Source organism: Corvus cornix, chromosome 2 (genome assembly GCF_000738735.6).
Source record: "Corvus cornix cornix isolate S_Up_H32 chromosome 2, ASM73873v5, whole genome shotgun sequence".
Lineage (NCBI taxonomy): Eukaryota > Metazoa > Chordata > Aves > Passeriformes > Corvidae > Corvus > Corvus cornix.
In genome coordinates, this window is record NC_046333.1 from 57200692 (window position 1) to 57217848 (window position 17157).

At 35.4% G+C, this 17157-nt stretch overlaps 1 protein-coding gene across 16 annotated transcripts in view; it reads right to left on the reverse strand.

The window, feature by feature from the left end:
- LOC104689186 (metalloreductase STEAP2) overlaps window positions 1-17157 on the reverse strand; it is an 81587-nt gene that overhangs the window by 31592 nt on the left and 32838 nt on the right. For 9 of the 16 annotated variants that reach the window (XM_039549225.1, XM_039549224.1, XM_039549223.1 and 6 more), the window contains 15 exons: window positions 15495-15644; window positions 15193-15370; window positions 14332-14455; window positions 12291-12339; window positions 12085-12206; window positions 11383-11599; window positions 10365-10529; window positions 8992-9110; window positions 8450-8568; window positions 7352-7433; window positions 5913-6105; window positions 5241-5378; window positions 3036-3112; window positions 1796-1990; window positions 728-814 (listed from right to left, as the gene is read on the reverse strand). In XM_039549225.1, the coding sequence (XP_039405159.1) occupies window positions 728-814; window positions 1796-1990; window positions 3036-3112; window positions 5241-5378; window positions 5913-6105; window positions 7352-7433; window positions 8450-8568; window positions 8992-9110; window positions 10365-10529; window positions 11383-11599; window positions 12085-12206; window positions 12291-12339; window positions 14332-14455; window positions 15193-15370; window positions 15495-15644 (2015 nt within the window). Of the gene's footprint in view, window positions 1-727; window positions 815-1795; window positions 1991-3035; window positions 3113-5240; window positions 5379-5912; window positions 6106-7351; window positions 7434-8449; window positions 8569-8991; window positions 9111-10364; window positions 10530-11382; window positions 11600-12084; window positions 12207-12290; window positions 12340-14331; window positions 14456-15192; window positions 15371-15494; window positions 15645-17157 lie in introns of those variants that run through there. The other 7 variants (XM_039549226.1, XM_039549230.1, XM_019285486.3 and 4 more) reach the window with 7 other exon arrangements.

The window sequence follows — 17157 nt, forward strand, 5'->3', positions numbered from 1 at the left end:
TAAATCCATGATAGTCCATACCAATCTCCTTCTCCTTCATGTGCCTAAAACTGCTTTCCAGGGACTCAGTTAAAACTAGTGAGTCTCTAGTTCTTCAGATCCTTTTTCTGGCCCTTTTTCATTTCTAATTCTAGCATACATCTTTCCATAGGCCAGGGAGGTGCTTGCATAGAAAGAAAATTGTTCTCCTTTGCAACTCCTTTGGGAAATGAAGAAAAATTAAATTTAGCTACCAAAGTTTTTCTAAGTCTGATTTCATTCATTTTCCAACTTAATCTGGTTGCCAAACCAGGACTCTAATATTCTTATGTTCTTCTGGGAAAGTGCAAATATTGCTAGAAGAAACTGCTTTCTTCCTAAAATATTTCCCATCTTGAAAGATTTTGCTGTACTAAAAAAAGAGAGTGAAGAATTAGAAAAAATAAAAGTAAAAATGAACAGACTTGTAGTTTCAACAGTTTCATAAGAAATACGTATATATAAATCCACCCCTCAACTGCAAGTGACAATGTTGATCTCCAATTTGTGATTGTAGTCAGAAGAATCAAAGATTGTATAACTTTTCCAATACATCTTATGGTTACTTCTTCTATGTCTGTGTGAATAAAAAATTTATGATCACTTCTACTTGAATATCCACATAATTCATTAAGAAATGTGTTTGGAACTTCAAAATTATTATAAATACATCATGAATGTAAATTTTTTGCTCCATCAGGTTTCTTACCTTCAATGCCTCATAGTTTGATGTCTGAGTCATGACATTTTCCCAAGATTTATTTATCAATTCTCTCTGTGGATGGGTAGCTTGGATCTGTAACATAAATGAGACTTACAGGATGCAACAAAATCCTGTTCTCCTGATCTCTTCTGATTTCATTGCTTGTGCTGTTTGAAAAGAATGTTCACCTACACACACCTCTTTGACTACCTTAGCTCATCCCTCTCACCTGAGACTGGATAATAATGTTCTAATAAAGTACTTGCCCTTTAAAACATTCACTTATGCACTGCCCTTAAAAAACAAAGGGAGGCTTACTTTGTGCAAACTAATTTCCCTCTCTTCCAAAACATATGTTGTACAAGGCCCAGCTCTTTCAGGAATACTTTCTGTATATTTTTACTCTCAAATGTTGAATAAAAGAGATAGAATCAGTTCAGGTGACAAAAGTGCAGTCATCATAATGCAGGACAATCCCCAAAACACTAGCATGAGATTTCAGACAACTGGACCAATTGATCTTATTTTTCAGAAAGCAGGAGAGGGTGAGACAACAGATGAGCAAAACCACCAAATGTTTGCCTTATAACCAAAGCTGGAAAATGTCTATACCTTCTCATTCTCAGCATGCTGGGAAGTGCAAAGCCCTACTTTCTGAAGTAATAAAGCTTTGTGAATATTCAGCAAGGGAGCTTATTATAATAGAGACTTATATTTCATTTAAGAAGTGGGTGTACTTGTAATAGGTACTTTGTATTGTTATCTGCTACAGACGAACACAGGTGCAACTCTAGTAACATAATGATCATTTCTTGTTAGCCCATTGCTGACTCATCGCCAATGACACTGCTTCATTTTTTCATGTTGCTCTCTAAATACTGTGGAAATTATACAAGCTGGGAGGACTGAGGTTATTCTAATTTAATGTTAAAATTTTGCTGCTGAGATAGATTAAAACATTTTCAAGCAGTGTACACATACAGGATTCTCAACATTATATAATAAGAAAATCTGCACATAAATGGACAAAAAAGCTTAGGTGGGCTCTCCTTATTTAAATACTCCTTGTCTTACTTCTTTATATGTTTTTTCCTCCTCTTGGATTTTCTGTTCCTGTTGAATCTTAAGCACTTCAACCTGCAGAGCAACAACTGTTCTTCCAATACCTTCTGACACCTTTGAAATAGCTTTCAAGGTTCTCTCATCTGACGTAACAGGCCTGAATTCTTCTTTTATTTCTGCACATATTTCACTCCAAACCTCTCCAACCTGTGTGTGAAACATACACCACAGTACTTGATATTTATCTCATTTTTCAGTTCCAATTATCCAAAATAATATAAACCATCTCTCTCTGTTTGAATTCCCAGAATTTTTATGCAAGGTTAGACTGCACTAATACTGTGCCAAATTCATTCTTGATAAGCCTCCCTAAGCCTTCTCGAGCCCAAACTTGATTCCAAAGAGTAACAAGAATGCTGATAACTACAGCAAGTCAGAAGAAATAGAGATAGCTCCAAGATACCAAATTACAAAAGCAAAGTGTTGAGTCCTACTGCCTACTACTTAAAATCTCAAATTGCAGACATTATTAGAGCAAACTGCAACATGAGCCATCAACAGAAGCTGGAATTATAAACCAAACACTGAGTCTTGCGATTTCCTGAACACTGCAAGCTCTCTCTGAGTTTGTTCCTAAGGATAAAATTATCATAAACTAAGGCATCTTTTGAGCAGGACAGCTCTCACAAAGCTTGTTACCCTGCTCTAGTTTCCTATAGGCACACCATTTTTAACTTTACACAGAATGAACGAACGGACGGATGGATGGATGGTTGGACACTGCATGTGGGGATAAAGATAGGAAAGCACAGAAGAACCTTAATAAGAATGTGTTTTTCATGTCCTTTTTAATAGTGTCCCCCTAAACTGACCTTACTGGGCAAGGACACAGTCCTACTCTCCAGTCCTTCCCCAATTTCTTACTCCTGGCACATTCCTGTCTTGATCTGGCAAACAGTTAGAACTATTTTTTCCTGAGTTATTTTTATCTAGCATTAGTTTCTAGTCTTATTTTCTGCATGGTCACAAACATTTGTAGCAGTATGAAGCAAGAACCTGGGGATTGAGGCAATGTTGGAGGTGGGATTATTTCTTTTGCTGGTGAATACTGGCTTTCACTATGTGAAATTATAGGTGACTTTTGACAGAGGGGACAGATTTTGAAGGATTATTTGTTTGTTGTGTCCTGAGATATACTTGCTATTTTTGGGAATGCAGGTACAGTAGTAATATTTGCTTGAACTATACTCACTTTAAAGTCAATATAACGTTGTATTATAGCAAGCGTAACAAAATCCTTAGTAGATAAGCCAGGTAAATTTTCAAAACCTAAAAGAATATTAATCACATCAGTATGATGAATTTATCTTAAAATATAATATTCTAAAAGAAGACATCTGGTTATATAAACACATGAAAATCTTCATCACACATACACCAGTCAGTCACTCTTGATCCTGAGCAGGCTTTTTGCCGGTAAAAACTCCGTTTCTCCACAATACTTTCTCTCTATAGTAAAATTTTTACTTATGAATGGCTTCATCAGCCTTCCAATCACTTGGCAGGCCAGGTTGCTACACTTTCGTGGTAAGGGTTTGATTTCTGTTAAAACAGTTGACTCTACAGATCACCGGTTCTAGGGCAGCAGTTCAGCACATAAAGAGTTTGCTTTAACTGTGAAGTAGCCAACAGGAAAATTATACTGGTGCTTTGTTCCAAAGCTGTGTAATGAGGTTGTCCTCCACCTTGTAGATTTTGTCTTCAGCATAATGCCTTGAGCATCATGACTCCATCTTTTAAAAATGTTTCTAGTATGTGTAAAAGAATAAGACAAGGAAGTATGGTTGCTGAGACTATGTTACATTTTTTTTCACACTGAATGATAATGGTACTTAATTTTAAAAAAATCTAAGCACAGTCTATCAAATCTCTTTCAAGACTTCATCATATCATCTGTGTGGTAACTGGGAAAGTAGCATCTGTCTAGAGTATAATTACATCATGTTTTGAAGCTAAGAAATACTGTAAATAAAGACCATTTACCACCACTGCTTTTCTAGATCGTGTTACAGGCTGTTATTGAGCTTAATAGTAAGAGGAAGTTGCAGAGAAGACTATAAAATATTTCCATATGTTATTATCTTTCATATCATCTTAGTACTTCACAGGACAATGTATATAACTAACGTGGAAGATATCTGTGAATATAGGAGAAAGCTGGAAGAAAATCTTATGCCTTTTTATTTTAGTAAAGAATCCAGCTGTGATCCAACATTTAATATAATTAACACTACTAAAATTAGTAAGAACCTGGGTTACAACAGAGGAGCAAATAGCTATAAATTATTAGAGAAACTAAGGGTGTTTTCGAACCAGTTCATTCTCTAGGTAAAGCAGAGAACTGGCTGAAGCAATCTCAGAACAATTACTGATTATCTTTGAACCTGCAGAGGATGGACATGAAAACAAAAGTAAGCCTACAAGAAAATCCCTGAAACCAGTAATTAGACAAATAATGTTTATGCAGCTAAATGTTAACAGCAAAAAAAATTAATATCCAACATGAATTACTGAAAACTAAGACCCAGCTTTTGTCTACAGACAGAAAAAAATCTCATGGATGTGGAAGAATTTATCACTTATCTTGACTTCAGTCTAGGTTTTAAGACAAGGGTATAATGAGTATTCATATTCAGTGTGTAAAAAACCAAAAAATTAGGAGGAACTGCCACACTTTGAAATAAAAGATTAAAATGCAAATTAATCTTGCCACTCTGAAAAATTATCTAAAACCACAGAATTTAATTCAGTAAGGACAAATAAAAAATTCTAATTGTAGGAATAGCCATCTGTACTAACCCAGGATGGTAGATGACTGTACAACATTCTAAGTTGAATGAGCAAACAATATCATGCCCCTAAGAATACAGCTATTGTTACATTAATGTCTGAATGGTTATTTACAAGATGTGTAGAATAACGTAACTCTATTTGGCTCTGAGGCTTCTGTTGGAGTACTGTGTTCAGTTTTGGGAAGAATTTGAATAAATTGGAAAGACTCCAGAAAAAAAAAAGAACAATTAGAGATTATGTTAGAAAATGCAATCAATGAGTAATACCTTTTTAAATCTAAAGAAATAAATGTAGAAGTGCTAAAATATGTGAAAGAGATATCGTGTGTGGGAAAATAAATTGCAGAGAATTTCAAACAAACTTTAGGTTTAGTCCTAAGAAAACTCTTCCTAGTGGTACGGGCAGCAAAGTAGTGGGGAAGTCTTGAAATCTCAAACAAGGACTTTTAAAAACATAATGAGCAAGCATCTATTAATTAGAGAGTATTGATGATGCATCTCAATGTTTCCTTTGACCTTGTTTTTTTTTCTAGTGACTTTATCGATCACCGGTGAAGAAGTTTAATGACAAATATGACACTGACAAGGCAACTAATTTGTCTTACCTAGCTTGCAAAATAATGAATAAATTTTTGCCCGTATGCTCTCTGAAATTTCCATGATGGCAAAGGTGGGACAGTTGGCAGGCACAGGAATGACCTTTTGCTGTCTCTGGAAGCTGGTAGCAATAGGTTTCTTAATGTCTAATAATATAAAAACACAAAACCAGAGTAGAAAAATGAAGAGGTAGTAGGTTCCCAAACTTAGAGGAAATCCATCTTATTCTGTAGACACCATGTAAATAATTTTGATTGTTTGGCCAAGAATTTGAACGTAATATTTGGTCAGGAAATTTTAATTAGCATGACCAAAAATTTGTGAGAATACCACTCACTTCTTTTTACACCATACAACAAAACACAATACCTATTGTGGAAGAAATTAAGTAGTTTAACTGTCCAGAATTGGAAAAGCTGGTCATGGTTCTGTTCAATACTTGGTTAATTCCCAGTTGATGTAGAAAATGCTATATAGTGGCCAGAATGAAAAGAAAATAAACGAATAAATAAAACGAAATAGAAAACAAATGAAACAGAAGATAGTTTAGGTTTGGTAAGGATTACAGTGTAAAGTTATAAATGCTGATATTTACTGTCACCAGGATTCAGACTACAAAAGAAAATAATGTCACTATTTTACTGGACTGGTCACAGTTTCACACGTATCATCAAACTTACCAACAATCATTCCATATCGATCACGTTTGACTCCCAAATCCAACTCCTCCTGTCTCCATAACTGTATTAGAAGGTTAGCAGCTGTTTGATCTCTCTTCCCTCGCCAGATACTCATATGCAAAGTGGTTTTAGGGTTGTCACAAAATTCAACCAGGATTCCAAGAATTATATTGCACAGGTTCTTTTCCTTTAACTTGGTCAAGGAAAAAGTAAAGAAAGCTTTAAACTGTTCAAAACACAGGGATGTCTACCTTCTGAGAAACTGTGTAATATGTAATCAAGTAACTGCAAGCTTTTCATCACTAGTTTTGCACAAAACTCACGTATAAACATGTAAATCCTTAAAGTTTCTGGAATCCTGCTATGCAAAGTTCCATAAATCAAGGAACATGAGGGGTATGAGTGTAGGATCATACAAGATGCACATTCCTGTGTGTAGAATTACTCAGTAGGTTTTGTGTACATGCCTCCAGGATCGTGTGCTGGAGAATACACTGCTACCAAAGTTTACTGTTGTAAGAAACAGACTCTGAAGGCAGAGACTGAGCAGTACAGCACATCTTGTGTTTTGTGGCCAGATCTTTTGGCAGCAGCTGAGAGGAGGCAAGGGCTTCAAACTGAAAGAGGGTAGGTTTTGATTAGGTACTGGGAAAAAATTCCTTACTTTGAGGATGGTGAGGGACTAGAACAGCTTGCCCAGAGAAGCTGTGGATGTCCCAGCCCCAAAGGCTGGATGGGACAGGCTGGATGGGGCTTTGAGCAACCTGGTCTACTGGAAGGTGTCCCTGCTCATGGCAGGGGAGCTGAACTGGATGATCTTTGAGGTCCGTTCCAACCCAGGCCATTCTATGATTCTGTTATTCTGAGGGTCTGCAGCCTTGGACTGCAAGAACATCAGGGGTTGGCAGCACAGCCAGTAAGAATGAGGAGTGAATGAATGAAGGAAGGTGTGTTTTTATTTTTAAGAGGTGAAATGTCTGTGCCAGCTGTGTGTCCAAGATCCCCAGAAGTAGCCATACACACAAGATACACGTACAAAGTAACTTCAAACATAAAAACTGTTAAAGCCATCAAGTGTTCTTACTAACTTCAATATGAAGCACTGAAGTGCTTTTCTAAAGAGAGGTGTCTTCCAAACTACGAGCATAGTTTGAGTTTTCTTTTCAAAAATAGTATAGTTCTGTTAAATTAAAAACTCCCTCTGTCAAATATGTATTAACAAAAAAAAAAAAAAAAGAAAAAAGATACAGGGAAAATCTATACAATAAATTCTGAGCAGATGTCTGGGTCTGTCTCAGAGAATTAAATGCACTGATTTTTTGTTTTTGGTTTTTTTTGTAGTATAACAGTCTTAGGAGATACTGCAGCAAAAATAATGCAATTTTCCATGTTGTTTTCCTACTCTTTCATTCTACAAAACCAATAATAAAAATACCTACTGCCAACAAATCCAGAAGGAGAAAAATGCCCTGTTTTTCAATAAAATAGTCCTCTCCAGTGTAACATCCAATGACACAGGACCTTAAACAGAAATAATTTCACTTATGTAGAAACACTTCTATGCTTCAGAACATTCTACAACCATCTCATTTATTTTGTTGAATTGCATACCATTTGGTATGCAATGTGCTTCATACCTTCAGGGAGTAGAAAAATCATGTTTCACGTGCCTTTTCATTTACACCTATAACTAAATATACCCTGCTTGACTGCTCTTTCTTCTCCTGCAGATGGCACATCTTCCTTGAAGCAGCCTAAGAAATTTGGCAGGTTCACAATGAATTGGAGTATGTATTTAAACTGAAACGAACTCAGCAAACGAGCTTAAAATTTAACCAGATCATGTCCCTAATCTGGTTTATTGTAGGGCTGTGTGAATATTTCTGCCAGCAAAATCAAGGGGGTGAGTCAAGCAAGACATTTTTTTGGCAATGGTTTGCTTCTCCCAGATTAAAATAATCATATAGCCAGCATTCATGCTGGTTTTGCTTCCTTATTTCCTCAGCTATGATCATTAACAGAGAAACTAAAGAGATCTCCTGCATCAGTATTTTCTCCCAGCAAACATTTCGGTTTTCAAGTATTTACCAACCTCTGCCTTAGAACAAATGAACTTTTTATTTTCCTCCTATGTATTGGCAATCTTTCTGGCCCAATATAGCCAGTTTACAAACAATTCTTATGCTTACACAGTTTTTTGTTAATATTGGTCTGTTCTTGAGTACTGTTTACTTCTCTAAAGTTATTTACAGATTCTAGCCATATGCATCTCTTAGAAAGTCTTGAGTAGCTCTGCATGTCAGGAGGTCACTCAGTGCAGGGAGTGAGGCTGTCATACTGAATCTATATTTGGAACATACTGCATGTAAGATTTTCTATTTCATTTGCATCATTTTTAATTAATCAAATTTTATTAAGAATTTTTGTACATTGTAAATAGAAGAAAGGCCTATATGTGCAGAGAAAGATCATAGCACTGCAGACCTAAAAAATACAAGAGTTTTTCCGAGTTACTGATGCAAAAATACTTCACTAACCACAAGCAGTCGAGTGCACTGAGGAGGAGACAATTGTGGCCTAATCCACTATATAACTTCTTTGGATCCATCTTAAAGAATGGGATAAGTATAGCAATTCCTTCACAGCTGAAGAGTTCCTGTTGAAATGTTAATTAAAGCAATGTTTCTTAAGCAATATTTACTAAATGTAAACATGTAAGAAAATACAATGGAAACTGAGAAATGTAAGTATTTATATTGTAATAAATTTGGTCCACAAAAGCAGGACATACTCCTTATACACAAGAAAAAGAGATTTTCAGTTTTTCCAAAGTGCTAATTCATTTCTTAACACACTTCCATATATCAGTTTCAAAATAATGTAAATTAACAATCAAGTATCTTCAACACTTGCTAGTGGATTTCTGAATGTTTTTGCATTTTAGCTGTGTCAAGAAACATGACTTGTTAACAACAGTTGACACCTGCTTTTAAATTAAAACAGAAAAAAAGTGTCCCTTAAATGAAAATATAACATGTTTTGGCAATGTCTGCACAGTATAAGGTAGAAAGATACATACCTTTCTGTGGAGATCATTATCACAGAGAACAGACAAAATAAATAAGGTATCAGCTTGGATTTCCAGTAGAAGAGTACTTTCCTTCTCTTCAGATTTGTTTGCTGCATACTTTAAGATGTCTGTAAATGGATATATTTTATATATATGAATGCCCCTATACACAATTCAAAATTCTATTACAGCTGTTGCTTTTTAAAAAAACTCAAATTTACATGAAAGGATTTTTAAAGTAAGTTCAGTTTTATCTCCTGTGTTTTTATAACAGCTTACAGAAGTGCAGCACTTTGATGCTGCAGTTTCATGGCCTTTACTCTTGGTGACAGAGTTAAGGACAGCAGTTTGCACTGATTTCTCCCTTGTTCAGACTCTGTGCTGCCCCTTGTATTGTGCCAGTGCAAGGAATTCAGGGACCTGATGTGAATTAAGGAACTCTTAGAAAAAGACAACAAACTTACTGGTTCACTCTATTGTGCAGCTTCACAAACGTTTGTACTGACAGTGGAAATGTGGGAAAGACATGAAATACCACCATTGCTGAGAAAATCTGCCTTGGAGCCACTATGTGAAAGAGGGCATTCATACACAAAGCTCCCCTAGAGTAAGAAAAGTTACTTGATTCTGATATGTAAGGTATAGTGTTAATTTTGCTTTCACTAAAAGCTGTAGGTTTCCACTGAGTTTTCACTGGAGTTCAACTGAGGCTATAAAATACTTCATTTCTAGGCTTTTTATTAGAACATACTCTTTGAATTCCAAAGGATCTTTCCTGTTTTGTTTCCTTCAGAGTACTGAAAACTTTCTGTTACTGTAAGAAAAGAACTTAAACCAGTTTGTTTTGGAACTTAAACCAAAATTTTACAGTAGGTATGTGTTACTGAACAGGAAATGAATGCTCTAAAATTGCAGGAGCAGTGGTTAAGCAGTTTTGTTCTGCTTTTTTTCTTCATGTTTTTCATACAAAGGCACCTTGTTATTAATTTTATTCTGCACTAAAGAGGAGTTGTGGAAAGCAACACTGTAATAGATTTAGGTGGAAAAATACTCGTGGGCTGGAGTTTCTGGGGGCTACCACTATGAAAACAAGATGTACCAAATGCAGCAACATAAAGCGAGAAGGGGCAGCTTTTGCTCTGAAATTAAACACCTAGACTTTTAGAACTGTCTGTTTTGCTTAATTCATTCAATGGGTGTTGAAACGTAAAAAAATTTAAAATAAAATCAGTTACATTTTGGATTAACTGGTAGAGGTTTTTTAGTTTTTCAGCAGTCAAAGGAATAACACACTAAAAACACAGCACACAAAAATACATGAACATTCTTAGTGTCAACAGAAATGTACTAATTAAACAACAGCAATACAAATTGTGCTTTACCCAGTAGCTGGCTAATTGCTCCCTGGTCACACAAATTAATGTTCACAGCATCATCATAAAGGGACACAACAAATCTCAGCACTCGGAGGCCATAGCGCATTTGTGCAAGTTTGTTGCCACAACCACCTGTTCCATGGAAACTGTTACCTTGACCAAAGAAAGGATCTGTGGAGCAACATCAATGAATAGTAGTTTTTGCAGACAGTGTATGTTCAGAATGATAATGTGCTCAGGAAAAATAAAACCAAAAAACACCCCAAAACACAACAACAACAAAAACCCCCAAATCCCCTTGAAGTTAGAAATTACTCTTGTTTAAAACCATCTAGTAATATGCCTTTCCGTGTATGACTATACTTTTTACATGCATAAGAAAGGTAAGATTTTGGTCAACATTTGAAATTATTATACATTTTTTAACCTTACTAGGTTCATGAGCAGTTTTCAAAACTCAAAATATGTTCTTTAGCATGACATTTAATAGCAACATTTTGATCTCCATTCAACCCAAATAAAAATCTCTTCCCAGGAAGACATACCAATTTTATTATGAAAAATACCTATCCTTAGAAATCTGGTCAACAAAACTGAGTGCCCTTAGTTATCTTTTTGCTTAGCCCACACTCTGATCTGATGCTCAGAAGCCAGCTTTAGTCCGCACCCTGTCTCTCTGAGTTAACGTGTCCTGTCGCATGGCAGGAATTACTGGTCTCACTTGGCCACAAGGGAAGTTCCTGGCTCATATAAAACACAGACAGTAGAGGTGTTTGGCTGCCCACACAGATGGAGGAATATCAGTATAGTGGTACACAGGGAAAGGGGCACCAGCTTATCCATCAGCAGAAAAAAAAAGGATGGCTGTTTGTTTTTTTGGAAACATTTCATTCCTAAGTGACTTATCGAAAAACAATCATTCTGACATCATGAGTTTTACATTTTCCTTTCCTGCCAAAGAAAGTAAGTTCAGCTGAACTGTTTTGAGGTTACCTGTGTGTGAAAGCCATGAGCACCCACTGACCTTGGCCTATACACCATTCTAGGAACACAAGGAGAAGAGTATTCGCTTGGCAGGACAAATATTTATCTACTAACACAGGAACCACCGAAGCTAAAACAGCAATTGCATGAAGCTGTAATTCTTCATATTGAGCAGCAGACCACTCATGAAATCCAGGCCTTTGATTTGGTTTTACATAATAAAGTAAAGCTGGCATCACATGATTTTCACTGAGGAGCTGCAGAGTCCAGAAAAAGAGAGAGAGTTTACAGGTTTCACATACAAATAAGAAAAATCTAAAGCATGAGTCAACTTTATCTGTCCTACACTAACAACATTTTTTTTTATTGAGAAACTATGTCATGAACACTGCAAGTACAGGCAAATTCTCTTTATATTCTGTAGATTTCCCACAGACTGTGGTTTGTTAAATTTTATTATGTTCTTCTGGTATATTTCAATAATGCTCTGCAGTCACTTGTCAGCAATTTTCCTAGCACGGTCCAAGTTTGTAACTTTCTAAAACAGAAATTGTATGCTGCTTTCCAACAGCAGGACTTGGTCTGAAGCTATGTATGAATTCCTGATTTGGAGAACAGATAACTTCACTGTACTGGGCTATGCCAGATGGACAGATAAGTAATATTTTTGTGATTCCTTTGTCTTTGTCTTTTTTTGTTTGGTTTTTTTTTTACTTATTATTTCTGTTCTATTACAACTTACCTGTGCAGCAGATGGGTCTTTAGATAAGATTGCTATTACATTAAATAGTAACTTCTTCATCTCAAAGTCCTCATAAGAGTAGGTAAGTTTAAAACCTTTTACCAAGGGATTGGGAAGTCTAACTATGAAGGAAATTGTAGATAAGTTACAAAAAAATCATAATTAAAGGCAAAAATTGTGTAATTATGCAGTATGGAATCTCTTACCTTCAGTAAATGTTGCAAGTACTATTAACAGCTCTGCAAATCCACTTTCCTAACAGGCATTCAAAAAACATACATTAATTACATTAAATTGCAGTGACATTAGGACTTATGATTTAATTTTGGTTTGGCATTCTTCTTCAGAACACGGAATTTAATGTATCCTATGGCAGGATAAACAGAATTTTATCAAAGAAGAGGTCAACCATTTGGACATTATACAACAATAACTAACTGCAGTCCTAAGGGTACAATAAAACCCATGTTTCATTCAGTACAAGTCTGAACTTCTGTGGGGAAATGTATTCACTACTATAATCTAACACAAGAAACCCATATTCTCAGTGCTCTTAGAGCTGTGTTTTTAAAAATGCATTTGTTCATGTTTTACATCAGGGTCATCAGTACATACAATTTTGTGGCTTCAGTTATGCAGACCAATACACTTCAAGTTTAATGCATTTACAAGTAAACATATAAAAACTGCATGTATGGACAAGAAGAACTTGCCAATATCACACATGAAAAGCTCAGAAAATAAAATCTTGTAAATCATAGCTCCTAGAGAGCTAGAAGAAGGACAGTAATGTCTAATATAACTACGGATAAGACCAAAGCCAGGAAGCGTCTATGCAGGACATTAGAGGCAAGAGAGTTTTGTTTCTGAAGCAATTAACAAACACACAGTTTTATTCTAACACAGAGAAATAATTATCATTATGAATTTTACATATATTTTAGTTTGGTTGTGATGAGAAAACTGTTTTCCTTTTCAAAGGCTCAGATTCTTATGCTGATTTTTGAACTATGTAAAATACAAGACTGACTTTTCTGAAGTTGCTTGGATAGTATATTAAGAAAAAAGGAACATTCTGAAGCAAATTTCTCTAGTATGATCTATAAGGCAGGATTAAATGGTAATATTAACGTTTTTCCTACCGGATATTTATACCTTGTAAAATCTCGAGGCAGGCTGAGAGTAAAGAACCTAAATTGTTTTAATATTTTCTTTGCATAGAAACAATTTTTCTTCCTTTTAGTATAAGGAATTAAAAATACATATCCTGTTTACTTATCTTGTAGGAAAAAAATGCCCTGTTTCTACAGCCAGATAAACAATTTGAATGTTCTAGACATCAAATATGTTGCTGCTCTAGTACAACAGACATTTCATACTAGTTAGTGTTAAATGAAAAGCTTGAATGAAAAGTCTGTAAGATTCATTACAGACTACAACATCTGTTTAGTAATACAGCCAACTGGAAAACTTCTATTCAAGAAGAAAGTAATATATTCCTGAACAGCCAATAGATCCACAGGGATTTGACTGCTTAATTATTCAATATGTTTGTCACAACTTCATTTGAAGTTCTAAATCTTAACTGTAAAACAAGAGACTAAAGGAATATTAACATCTATAAAAAGTTAATTTCTCTGCAGGTTTCTCATAAAAATTCTGGGATATTACAAAAGAATGAGTCATCCACATTTCAGGAAAGTCATGGTAGTGCATTATGTGATGTAGTCTTTAGAAGAATTTATGTGCCTCTTATTAACTGGATCTAAGTAATTATTTTCTCAGAATCTTACTTAGAGCTCCTGAGCTGATTTTTGGACAACCCTTCTTGTTCCCAGTTATGAGGCACACATTGAATTTGGGTCATATGAATATAGTCTACATCTTCAAACAACAAATGAGATTTAGTGCGAAACTCATTATAGGAGAATGGCACGTTCAAGACTCCGTACAAGAAATCAAGAGTTAACATTAACTTTTGTACATAAATAACGTTAATGCGATTTTCTAAGTATTAAATAAGGTTGACACTAGTAGTCTGGGCTAATGACCTACAGATTTTAATTCTCTTTGAGGTAAAGACAATTGCAGAAAGAAAAAATGTTTTCTTGCTCAGCAAACCCAAGAAAGAAAAAAGCTCTGAAACACAGTAGGAAAAAATATTAGAACCCTAATGGGGAAGAATACTGAGCCTACGACAGCATAGGAGAAGAGATTAGTCTTTGGAATACAACTCTAAATACTTACAACCATGGGCACTGCAGGGTTTTCAGCTACTAATGTGGCAATCACCAAGAGGTCATTCCGTAGCTGATAATCGCAGCGCCGGAAGCCATGCATGAGAAGGTCTACAAATACTTCTTTCAAAGCACTTAAAAGAAAATGAAATGCATTTTACCTTTCCTTTGATATTCTAATGTTAGACAGCTCCATGTATATGAATCCTTATTCAGAATCATACTTTTCAAAGCCTTAGGGTTTAACTGCAAGTGAAATTACTTAAAACTTTATTATGAAATGGACTCTTTTGGGTACCACTTGACATCCAATTTATTCATATATGCAAGATGCATGTATTAAAAATTGCACCTTCCACTGTTTGTTTTGTAATTAATTATTGCAAAGACACAGTATTTACTCAACCGTGGAACTGGACATTGCTGAATGATGATTGAGAAGAAATATCTAATCTTAAATACTTAAAACAGTCTAACAGGAAGAACCTGTTATTTACTCCAGCAGAGGATCTAGAAATAAACCTTGTATATCATGGCATAGAAATTCCTTCTAATTTTATAACATAAGCATTTCAACATTGAAGGAATACTAGCCTGTTGAGCCTAACGTGGGAGCTTGAAAATGCTGCAATTAACTTTTTTATGGTATAAAGCAACAGACAGGGTTATTTCTCCTGCACTGTGCAGCAGAACACCTTGTTCTTGCCCTATAACAGCAACAACTGTGTTAATACTGAAAACTTAATGAGGACATAATAAGAGATCCATTTGCATTTCTCTCAGTCAATTTCAAACAAAATGGTACACCACAGAATACTTTAGATGTCTCCAAAATTACAACATTAATTCATAAAATACTCTATGGACTTACTGTACACATTCCAAGGTACTGAGCTGATTAACAACTTCTTCTTTTGAGGTGTTTTCTAGCAGGTTCCATAGGATATCTGAGGAACGGAACACCAGCTGTCCTGAGGGATCAGCACCATTTAGATACAAACAGAGCCTGCTGGCTGCTTGGGCCTTCATCATTAGTCCACAATTTCTTCCTGAAATTATGAAAATATGAGTAATTAATTCTCTGTAGGCCAGTAATTGTTTCAGGCATGTTCACAGAACAAATGATCTAGGATCAGTGGTAATGAGATTATTGAAAGAACAGTTTGTACTAACCAGAGATGGAAAGATGCTGGAGAGCTTTGAGTACCCACAATTTCTCAATAAGTTGATTTTCAACTAATGCTAGTGACAAAACAAGAGTTTCTGCTAATCCTCCTACTTCAGCCATCTGGATTTTATAGCTTGCACTTGTTGGCTGGTAACCTGCATATAAAATCGCTTTAGTTATAATGCAATAAATACTCAGAATTTTGGTTATTTCATAAAATGTTCATCCTTTCTCAGGAAAGAATTGAGAATCAAGTACCATATTTCAAGCAGTCAAGAAAAAAAATCCAATACACAAGACCTGCTTTTCTTGTATCTGAATAGTGCCTAAAACATATCCAACAGACTCACTCTCAAGCAGACTTAAATGCTACATAAATTAAATGTTTCTTAGGATTTAGACAATGAAAGCAAAAGCAGGGTTATAGAGGTGAAAAACTTTCTTCAGTCATGCAGGAAGTTGTTGGTGCACAACCTAGTTCTCTTCGGTAGCCTGTTCACTAGAGAATTATTGCATTCTATCATCATATTACTTAAAATAGGCGAATCCAAACTTTGATTTACAAGGTTGACTTTTTAATGTGTCTGTTTTTACTTTTGTCCATGCATATGCAAATCTGTATTTTATTACTGAATTATGGGGAAGGTGAAACATTGAGAAAATAAATTTATATTTATAGATGATAACTCATGAAATTAAATTTTATCTTAAGCAGCTTAAATATATATGTGTGTGTATATATATAAATATATGTATGTCTAATGTCATGAAGTACAAGCTTGATAAATACAGATAATGCACATGGTGAAATGAGATTTAACTAAGCATAAACTCTGATAGGCTCCAAGTTGATACTACTTTATAGATAAGAGAACTCTGCAGGGTCGAACTTTGGCAAGATTTACATATATTCTTAGAGATGAAATATTTGACTTTATAAAATCACACTGAAACACATTCTTCATTTTAAGATAACATATCTTATTTTCCAAATCAGAAGAAGAATAACATTGCTCAATTACATTCACTTATCCTGATGGAATTATTTACAGATACAGAACTAAATGTACACAGAGCTACTTGCAGGATTTGAGTCTTGTTCGTAAGGTAAAAACAGATTTGGATGCTTTCATAATTCTAGAATTTTGAAAGGGCTGTAGTAGCTGCAGCTTCTTTAGGCCTCCTAAAATAAATGAAAACTTGTAAGAGGGCACAGGACTAGTATCACACTGCGTGAACGCAGCAGGGGAGCACATTGACATCAAGCATGCTCCTTGACCTGCACTTGTAAGCCAGACTGTGGCAATGTTCACCTGACGTTTGGCTGCCTATCAATCCAGTGCTGTCTCAGAGCACAGTGATGCTGTGCCCCTGAGGGAGGGGATCCGTGACTGACTTCACCTGACAACAGTCTCTGGCACCATCTAAGAGTCAAAGGAATTATGTAACAGTGGATTCTGACCATGCCTGAGTTCATGCATAGCCTCTTTCTGTAGAGACAAGTCACATGATTTATTCAAACCTATGCTCAAATGTGTCCATATAATACAAACTCAATCAAATTTAGAGAGGCTCAGATCTATCCCTCACAACACAAGTGAAACCAGAGCCGCTTCTCTCCAGGCTACATATAAGCAAGCAGAAAACTACATTTCTCTTCTTATAATT